The sequence below is a fragment of the Argentina silus genome, assembly GCF_951799395.1.
Source record: "Argentina silus genome assembly, chromosome: 12".
In the NCBI taxonomy this organism is placed as follows: domain Eukaryota; kingdom Metazoa; phylum Chordata; class Actinopteri; order Argentiniformes; family Argentinidae; genus Argentina; species Argentina silus.
The window spans coordinates 21,334,720-21,345,572 of NC_139666.1; the positions used below are offsets into that span (position 1 = coordinate 21,334,720).

The following is a 10,853-nucleotide window of genomic DNA, read 5'->3' on the forward strand; positions in this document are numbered from 1 at the left end:
TAACTAACTAACTAACTAACCCTTCCCTAACTCTAACCCGTTCAGTATCATGTGGTTTCATATCAATAGAGTAGTTGCAGTTGATAGTTTGATGACAGTGTGAACATGAGCAGACTATCTATCTATCTATCTATCTATCTATCTATCTATCTATCTATCTTTCTGTCTATCTATCTACAGTATCTATCTATCTATCTATCTATCTATCTATCTATCTATCTATCTATCTATCTATCTATCTATACAGTGAATTTCAACAGAGCCAACAGCATCACACCACAACCCAAATAAAGACAGGATGCAGAATGTGTTCTAAGGTTTGACTTTTTTACTCTCAAAGAGTTTCTCATAACATCCTATAAAAACATCTCCCTGTGTCTCCAGACAGGCCGCTGAATCAAACCACACCGGCCTCAGAGGATGAGGAACTGGAAGGCCGCTACATCACTCTAGTCTAGCAGACATTTGATCAATCCAACTCCCTCTCTCCCTCTCTCCCTCTCTTCTTCCCTCCCTCCATCCTTCACTCCCTCCGTCGCTGCATCCATAGTCTTTTACTACCTCACCAACCACTACAGTCATTATTACTATCAAATCAGAAGGGATCAATCACTTCATGTCAAATACTTTATCTGAGCTTAATTCATCTTGCCTGGCTGGAGCAGTGGAACAAATGGAATTGTCCCAAAAGGCAAATCAAGGATCCCTTATACATCATAGTATTTTACAGTAGTATTTTACATAGGCCTATGTAGTATATGACAGGTCTATGTAGTATATGACAGGCCTATGTAGCATATGACATAGGCCTATGTAGTATATGACAAAGGCCTATGTAGTATATGACATAGGCCTATGTAGCATATGACATAGGCCTATGTAGTATATGACAAAGGCCTATGTAGTATATGACATAGGCCTATGTAGTATATGACATAGGCCTATGTAGTATATGACAAAGGCCTATGTAGTATATGACATAGGCCTATGTAGTATATGACAAAGGCCTATGTAGTATATAACATAGGCCTATGTAGTATTTGACATAGGCCTATGTAGTATACGACAGGCCTATGTAGTATATGACAAAGGCCTATGTAGTATTTGACAGAGGTATTTTGTAATGTAAAGACTCATCCCCTGATCTAAAAGCAAAACCACCTTCACTATTCACTTGCTATATCACTACATCCACTACCGCCCCCGTTATCTGAGACACAACTCCGGCCTCCTGTACCAGCCTCTCTGACACAAACTCTCTCAGAAGAATGACTACTTGACCAGGGGTCTTTATGAGTCGGGAGAAGGAGGTGAAGGCCCCCTCCTCCTGCACTCGTCACTATATGACCCTCATGTCAAAGTATCATAGCTGAGTTTGTTACAGTGCGTCTTATGGAATCTGCTTTTATCAAAAAATACACTTTCTTTTATTTTTATTTTGTTCACATTCTGCATACATTATGCATTACTGAGTAATCAAACTCATACTTGTCAAATTTATGTTCAATTAAATTCCCCGTAGAACTGTATTTAATGATTCAGGACAGTTTTATAGGATTCATATAATAGCTCTCTGTTTTTAGACTACATTGTCCAAACTCCTGATCTAGAATGATTCTTTGTTGTCTGACGACAACAAAACTCAGTTTTGTTGTCGTCGTCATCGTCTTGCTCTCTGTGGCGCCCCTTGCTGTGCAGTCACAGTTTAGAGAACTGGATCAGGTTCCTGTTGATCTCAGCCACGTTCCGACAGCCTGGAGGAGAGGAAGAGAAAACAAAGTAACATTGTCATGGCATTGGTATATAGTAGCTCACAGGGGAGGCTGGTGGAGGTAGAAATCATTGTAAGGCATGGATCCATGCATTCTACCTCCACCAACCTCCACTCTGGTCTGATTCTAACAAGGCCTCTGGTCTGATCCTCTACCCTTCTATCTGTGATTGGCTCTTCATCTCCTCCTCATGGACATAAATGGAATGGACTGGTGACTCCATGGAGGCTGGTGGAGGTAGAAATCGGAGGACGGGCTCATTGTAGTGCATGGAATGGAATGAGGAATGGTATCAAATCCACGTGATAGGTACCATGGTATCAAACCATTTGATACAGTTCATAATGCATTCCATTCCATGCATTATAATGAGCCCGTCCTCCGATTTCTGCCTCCACCAGCCTCCACTGAGTAAGTGGTTGAAACTCCATCAATCCACAAGTCCATCAATCCGCTTTTAATTGCATGGGGTGGAATGAAGGAAAGCAAGAGCACACTGTGGGGAGAAGGCGAGAGACCTGGCCTGCAGCCAAGATCTTAGAACCGTCCGTTGGCCGATCACTCACCTGACAGAGCCATGGACAAACGGAACTCATCATTCAGGATCTGCAGCACCTCCCTCACACCCTCCTCACCCTGAAAACACAATCAGTTAGCTAGTCTATTAATCTGTCAGCCAACACACACACACACACACACACACACACAGACACACACACACACACACACACACACACACCAACACACGCACACCCCACACACTCCATTTTATTATTATTACCTTGTAGGCAAGGCCCCACACAGCGGGTCTGCCAATGAACACACACTTGGCCCCCAGGGCCACAGCCTTCAGGACGTCACTGCCAGTACGGATGCCCCCGTCCAGATACACCTCGATCCTGCCCTGCACCGTGTCCACAATCTCAGACAGGGCATCAATCTGTGGAGGGAGGGGGTGGGAGGGAGGGAGGGAGAAGGGGGAGGGAGGGAGGAGGGAGAGAGACAGAGGGGGGAGGGAGGGAGAGAGGTAGAGGGGGGAGAAACACAGCCAGGGAGAACAGATGGAAAAGAAAGAATGAAAAGTCTGGAAAGAGCTCAAATCTATATATAAGCTTTAAAGTCTCTAGCGGGCTAGCTAGAGACAGACAGAGAGAGAGATGGCGAGATGAATGAAAAGGCCAGCCAGCCAGCCAGCCAGCCAGCCAGCCAGCCAGCCAGCCAGCCAGCCAGCCAGCCATCCAGCCAGCCAGCCAGCCAGCCAGCCAACCATCCAGCCAACGTTTGCCTCTCCAGGGTCTTTACCGTGGCCGGGCCCCCATCCAGCTGCCGTCCTCCGTGGTTGGAGACAATGATACCCTGGACGCCGTGCTCCACGGCCAGCTCTGCGTCCTCCTTGGTCAGGATGCCCTTGATGATGATAGGCAGGCGGGTCAGAGACTGCAGCCAGTACACGTCCTTCCAGCTGATGGAGGGGTCCAGTGTGTTGGCAGGGATCCCATACTCCTCCGGCCCTGCACTCTCCTAACACAGGCACACACATGTGCACACACACACACAAACACACACACAGGCACATATACATACACACAAACAAGTGCCTCATGCCAGGGTAGTGAACTTCACACCAATCGTTTAAATAGATTGAAATGACTGTTCTTATCAGGCAAGAACATGTAACTGAAAGAGATTTCATTAGTTAAGATTGCATCACTGAGGACAATGGAGAGGTTTGATCATGTACAGTAGATCTATTCACAGTAGATAGAATGTGCTTTGTGCGGCTACATCAGGGGGAGGCTGGTGGAGGTAGAAATCGGAGGACGGGCTCATTGTAATGCATGGAACGGAATAAGGAACGGTATCAGAATGCTGTGGTCTACATAATTTGTTGTGGGCGGCAGTGTGAAAGTGAACAATGTGCGTTGAAGGTGTGAAAGTGAATCAGTAAAAGTAAAAAAATATATCCTGTCTATTTACCATGACCTGGAAGGCCCCGTCAAAGTTCTTCACCTTCAGGTGCGGCGGCAGCTTGAACTGGTTGCGTATGTCATTGCGCCGCTTGCCGGTGTACGGTACGTCCACGGTGAGCACCAGGGCCTTGTACCCCAGCGCCTCGACGCGGTGGACGATCTGTTCCGACAGCTTCCTGTCCCGGTAAACGTAGAGCTGGAACCAACGGTAGCCGTTAGGAGCAGCCGCCACAATCTCCTCCACAGAGCAGGTGGAGTAGGTACTGGTGATGTAACAGGTGTTTACCGTCTCTGTGGCTGGGGAGAGGGGGATGGAAGGAGGGAGAGGGGGGAGGAAGGGGGAGAGGGGTGGGGGAGAGAGAGAGGGAGTTGAGGGATATTCAGACAGGGGAGGCTAGTAGAGGCAGAAATCGGAGGACGGGCTCATTGTAATGCATGGAACAGAATGAAGAAGGGTATAAAACACACGTGTTTGATACCATTCCATGCATTACAATGAGCCCGTCCTCCGATTACTACCTCCAACAGCCTCCCCTGTATGCAGGGTAGAGCAGTATATATATCACGACTTGAGTGCCTCAGAATGTTGAGCAAAACATAATGACGTCAGACTGCCATCTAGTGGCTAAATAGAGTAACAACAACTTGAGGCTGAGTAACAATTCTTAACAACTGTCTGTAGACTGAAAATGAATCCCTTTTCAGGTAATGTCGCTTTTGTTTGAGGTTTGAGAAAAGTTTGAACACCTTAGCTTGCTCTAGGTTCTTAGTGTGAATAAATAGACTTAGAAAAGGAAAAAAACGTGAGCACAGTTGCTTTCTTGCTGCTTCACATTTATGTGGAAAGATACCAACATTTCAGTCGACAGACCTTCATCAGGGTGTTTGACCTTTGAATATGGGTAATGTCCCTTTGACATTCAGCATGCTAATTCAGTGAGAGCTAAACGGCCTAAACTCTCCTCACCTCTGGCAGTGGCCATCTCCCCCTCGTGCCAGGCCAGGCAGTGGAAGGCCGTGGGGGCGATGCCCACGGGGAAGCTGATCTCTGTGCCCTGGACCGTGGTCCTGGTGTCACTCACAGACACGTCCCGTAAGATACGTGGTCTCAGACGAATTCTGAGGAAGGGTTGAAGAGATTGTCTATAGTCATAAATGCAGTGTGTTTCAAATGCAGACATATCATCACACGCACGCACACACAGTGCTAGTCTGATAGTGGAGCACTCGTTTTGAGTCCTGACGCAGTTCTGAAGACTTGTGCCATTCTGAAGACAATGCGTTGTGGGTATTGTAGTCCATAGACCAGAGGAAGTAGGTACCGTTTGTAGGCCAGCAGGTTGTCGTCCCTGGTGCAGCACTCGTCCGCTCCGGCTGCATAATAGTCCCAGGTGGCCTTGGAGAGATGCTCCTTGGCATACTCCTCAAAGTCCGTCAGACACACCATGGCCATCTCTGCACAGCGCCCACCCTCTCTGCAGGGAATATAGAGGAGGAGGTGAAGGCAGCATTGAAGTAGTTCTTTATGAACAAGGAAAATATGTACTGTAGAACAGTGTTATCAATATTTCGGTAGGATTAACACTGGGAACATAGAGGAGGTGAAGCTGCATCATTTTTTATTTTCTTTCAATATGTTTTTAGGGCATTTCTGCTTTATTGGGATAGAAACAGTAGAGATTGACAGGAAGGATGGGTGAGAGAGAGGAGGGATGACATGCAGGATATGTCGATGGCCGGAATCGAACCAGGGACCTTGCGATGATATGGTATGCGCCTTAGTGTGCTACGCCACTGAACGCGCCCCAAAGATGCATCATTTAAGTTATTAACACAGAGGACATCCAAGGACAAGCGATGTAAAACAATGTCATCAATATTTCAGTAGCATTATCATTATTCAATAGCATTATCATTATTCAATAGCATTAGCATTATTCAATAGCATTAGCATTATTCAATAGCATTATTCCCGCTGGTGGAATGAGCTTCCCATCATTGTCAAGACTGCAGAGTCACTACTGATCTTCCGCCGTAGATTGAAAACCCATCTCTTCAGGCTACATCTTAACTGTCCCTCCTAAAGACCTCTTCACCCCTACTACCCCCCCTGTACTAACCCTAACCCCAACCCTTGAGGCCTCTTCACCCCCAACAATTTGTTGTAAGTTGCTTTGGATAAATGCCATAAATGTAAATGTAAATGTAATGCATTAGCATTATTCAATAGCATTAGCAGGTAGGTAATTCATTATTCCCACTAGTCCCAGAGAGGATCTTTGGGCCTGTCAGTAAACACAGATCCTTTACTGGGGGGAAAAAAATAAGAAAGTATTTCGTACTGTGACTGCCGATGGCACTTGTTCTTATCAAATGTTCTACTTAGGATGACTGATGTATGATGTATAGTGGATTCACTTACTTAGACAAATGTACTTATTGTAAGTCGCTTTGCTAAATGACTTAAACGTAAATGTAATCCTAAGAAGTGCTCATGTTAGTGTTAGAATGAAGCTTTAACACAGTAAAAACACATATTTTGCTTCTCAGGCATAATTCACAGATACTGATGCAGTGTTAGCATATGCAAATCTATACATTACAAGACTATGTATGAGTTGTATGTTTTAGATTCTCTTGTGACGATCAGGCAGTTCAAGACCTTGATAAAGGATATGTCTTGATTAGGGGTGTCTTGATTGACATAGATAGATATGTTATTGTTGTATTTATTGTGTAGATTCTGTGTAATTGTTTGTAATGCAGGCTAATATATTGTTATTAATGTAATGTATTGTTTGTAGTAGGCTAATGTAATGCAATGTCATTTTAATGTAATCTATTTTAATGTAAATAAGGATCCCCTGAAAAGGAGACCTCGGTCTCAGTAGGACACCCCAGTGAAAATAAAGGTTTAATAAAAAAAAAGGTTTGGTGGATACATTCTTGTGAACACAGACAGGTGACCTCAAATGACCCAAAAACAGTACAAGAATCAAGGTCATATAACTTGGCCTACTACAATAGTTTTAAAATCAACAAACGGGCAACAAAGTAAAACGCCTTGATTTATGGCAAATCCTAAATTGGAGACTAGGAGATATGCCAATTCATGTTTCTTCTAATGAAATTAGCCTGCAGTGGTACAGTGTCAGCCAACACGATCGAGTGCATAGACTCGTGCACACTTTCGAATTTAACGTATTTACCTAGTCGATGTCATGTCATGCGATTAGAAACGTCGATCTGCGAACTTTGTTGAGGAAAAACTCTTCTGTCTTTATATGGAGGCGGACTCACAAGAAAAAAATAGGTAATTTGCATGAAATCACGGACGAAACACTCGACGACGATTGACCAAGGAATGGGGCGGGGTATAGAAGGCCAAACAAAGACATAATGCGTGCAACAAGTTTACTGCTAGTATAATGTACATACTAACCAGGCTAGGCTCCTCGATGTTGCCGAATATGGTGCAAATATAGCAAATCGCACTCACAGTGACCACTAAACTGCTTAGCTTAGTAAAAATGTCAACAAACGGGTAAAAGTTCATCTTGTCAGTATTGTTGTACTATGAACTTCATTATAGATTAACCATTTGAAATAGACTGAGGTCATCGTAGTTTTCTAAAAACAACAATAGGGCTAGACTAGAAACAAAAAGCGTCAAATCAAACCTCAAAACATTTATTATATTTGTATATTAATCTGTATGTCAGTAAATCATTAAACATTTTGATTATAGTGACATTTGACTTCTAACTTGTCATTCTCAACAGATAGCCTACATTACTTTTGGTATCCTATTGCGCATGAAGTAATGCATTCTGATATCAAAAGCTAACGTATTTTGATCAACGACTCACCACTCACAAGTTGCCGTAGTTCATTCTGAAATCCCTGCTATCCAGCCCAGTGTAGTTAGTTCCAATATCTCTTTTGTGTGGGTTGAAATAAAACTATGATAGATATGGGGACTGACAGTGAGTGTGACCTCGCCGTGACCCCTCTGGTCTTATTGTGTTTACACCGGCTGGAAATGTGCTGATGACAATGAGGGACATAGTGAGGATGGTGTGTGTGTGTGTGTGTGTGTGTGTGTGTGTGTGTGTGTGTGTGTGTGGTGTGTGTGTGTGTGTGTGTGTGTGTGTGTGTGTGTGTGTGTGTGTGTGTGTGTGTGTGTGTGTGTGTGTGTGTGTGTGTGTGTGTGTGAAATACCATAGCACAGATGATGACATACCATAGCAAGACCAGAGCTATTCACACACAATAGACCATAGCTATTCACACACAGCTACCTGCCTGCCATATAAAGGGAGGTCGATTATTGTACATAACAGCTGTACATTATGTGCAGCACTATAAATGCAATACACTGTACTGTACAGGGTGGTCAGGGACACCTCAGAAATAAACTTCTAATTGATACCATTCCTCATTTCGTCACATGCATTACAATGAGCCCGTCCTCCAATTATTTATTCCTCCACCAGCCTCAACTGACCACAATACAGTCGATCATTTTACTTTGGAGTTTACTTGACTGAAATAGTTGTTCTCTGAATGTAACTGGCAAAACTAGTTTTATTCGTGTGTATCTGGCTGTAGAAGTCGGTAGGTATACCTGCCTGAATGAGGTTTACCTGAATGAGGTTTATCTACCTGAATCAGGTTTACCTGCCTGAATCAGGTTTACCTGCCTGAATAAGGTTTATCTACCTGAATCAGGTTTACCTGCCTGAATGAGGTTTATCTACCCGAATGAGGTTTATCTACCCGATAGAGGTTTATCTACCCGATAGAGGTTTATTTATCTACATGAATGAGGTTTATTTATCTACCTGAATGAGGTTTACCTACCTGACAGAGGTTTATCTACCTCATAGAGGTTTATCTACCTGAATGAGGTTTTTTTTATCGACCTGAATGAGGTTTATCTACCTGAATCAGGTTTATCTACCTGATAGAGGTTTATTTATCTACCCTAATGAGGTTTATCTACCTGATATAGGTTTATTTATCTACATTAATGAGGTTTATCTACCCGATAGAGGTTTATTTATCTATATGAATAAGGTTTATTTATCTACCTGAATGAGGTTTATCTACCCGATAGAGGTTTATTTATCTACATGAATAAGGTTTATTTATCTACCTGAATGAGGTTTATCTACCTGATAGAGGTTTATCTACTTGAATCACGATTTTTTTTTATCTACCTGAATGAGGTTTATCTACCTGATAGAGGTTTATTTATCTACCTGAATGAGGTTTTTTTTTATCTACCTGAATGAGGTTTATCTACCTGAATGAGGTTTACCTACCCGAATCAGGTTTACCTGCCTGAATGAGGTTTACCTACCCGAATGAGGTTTATCTACCTGATTGAGGTTTATTTATTTACATGAATGAGGTTTATTTATCTACCTGATAGAGGTTTATCTACCCAAATTAGTTTTTTTTTTATCTACCTGAATGAGGTTTATCTATATATAATAATATATGCCATTTAGCTGACTGCTGCTTTTATCCAAAGCGACTTACATTCCAGTATATATGGTCCAAGCGGGAATCAAACCTACAACCTAAGCATTGTTAGTGCCATGCTCTACCAACTGAGCCACAGAAGACCACATCTTATCTACCTGATAGATGTTTATCTACCTAAATGAGGTTTATTTACCTATCTGAATCAGGTTTATCTACCTGCATGAGGTACAGTATCCACAGAGAACCACTCACCTATTACAGCTTGTGATGCTCATTCTCTTTGTATAAACTTCAGCTCTTCTGGAAAAGTCATAACCTGGTAAAAGAATCGGATGTACTTGAAGTATTTTAGTTTTTTGAACACACAATCGCTTAATTGCCAACACACACATAGTGCTGACACTCACTTCACGGTGGTGGGTCTGGGTGTGGGAGCTGAACCTCTCAGCGACCCAGACCCTCCACTGCCGGAGACGACACGTTTGTCCATTCATAGGTTTAGTGTGTTTTGTATTTGTTTTATGTATCTGAAAATAATAATAATAATAATAATAATAATAATAATAATAATAATAATAATAATAATAATATTAGTAGTTTTAGCTTAACCTGCAATACTTCAACCAAAAAAACTTGAAAAAGGGTTGGTCTCAATTCAGTCGTATTGCTTTCAACAGTTTATAACAATGTGGCCTATGAACACTTGAGGGCAGTGTTATACTGAATAATAGAATAATAGAATAATAAATAGAGCTATTCAATGTCAGTCTTCTAAGTATCCCAGACAAGTTAATCCAGAAGCTCAGTGAGAGAGAACATTGACATATACCTGCTACACTGCAATAAGTGAACAGCCACTGAAATGACTATCACCTCTGACATCACGTATTGTACCTCGACAATGTGAATTATATAACAACATACAATGCTGTGTGCTGACATGTGAGGCCCCATTCATTGAATACCCTCAAAGTTACATAAAACATGTTTTAAATCACACAAATGTTTTTGGTTTCATGATAAGATTATGTATTTTGTTTCTCTTTTCCCTAACATATTTATATAATTCTTGATCAAACATTGATCATACCGTAACAGTTCCATCTCTGTAATTGTTTCCTTCTAACTGGAAAATATGTTTTTTTCCCTTGCTGCACAGGAAGTTCATATCTGACCCTGTTTCTCTGAACATTTGAGTTTAAATTAACATTTCTCCAGAAATAGCAGTTATAGTAAGGATGAACATATTCACTGAATGCCAGCCTTTGTGCTATAGATTGTGAATGGCCAACTCGACACCACTCAACGTTAGTCTTTTACCTGCTCTCAATGGGACCTCTCAACACATTGTCCACTATACATTTCTAGAAGAACAGCTCTGTGTGTTATTTAAATAAATAATACACATAAATAAACATTATCTGTGGATAAACAGCACATAAAGTAAACAAAAGCAACTGTCAGACTATTTAATCCTAGATATGGTTTACACTGTAGCTCACATAAACAATCATAATTAGATTTTTCTGTCAAACAGGGTGATAGTGATAGTCCTCCATATTGTTGTTTACACACACACACAAGCACACACACACACAAGCACACACACACGCGCGCG

The 10,853-nt window shown here is 42.1% G+C and overlaps 1 protein-coding gene across 3 annotated transcripts; it reads right to left on the reverse strand.

Moving 5' to 3' along the window:
* Positions 1-331: 331 nt before the first annotated feature.
* hao2 (hydroxyacid oxidase 2 (long chain)) lies at positions 332-7,755 on the reverse strand. 3 transcript variants are annotated; one of them, XM_083681667.1, is made up of 8 exons: positions 7,619-7,755; positions 5,065-5,217; positions 4,710-4,861; positions 3,750-4,039; positions 3,075-3,293; positions 2,554-2,712; positions 2,339-2,408; positions 332-1,754 (listed from the first exon to the last, which is right to left on the reverse strand). In XM_083681667.1, the coding sequence occupies exons 1-8, from the start codon at positions 7,633-7,635 to the stop codon at positions 1,699-1,701; spliced, it is 1,116 nt and encodes a 371-aa protein (XP_083537793.1). In that variant the 5' UTR covers positions 7,636-7,755; the 3' UTR covers positions 332-1,698. The 3 variants fall into 3 exon arrangements, with proteins under 3 accessions (XP_083537793.1, XP_083537795.1, XP_083537794.1); XM_083681669.1 differs by having other exon boundaries at positions 7,612-7,750; XM_083681668.1 differs by lacking the exon at positions 7,619-7,755 and adding an exon at positions 6,952-7,045.
* Positions 7,756-10,853: the final 3,098 nt, after the last annotated feature.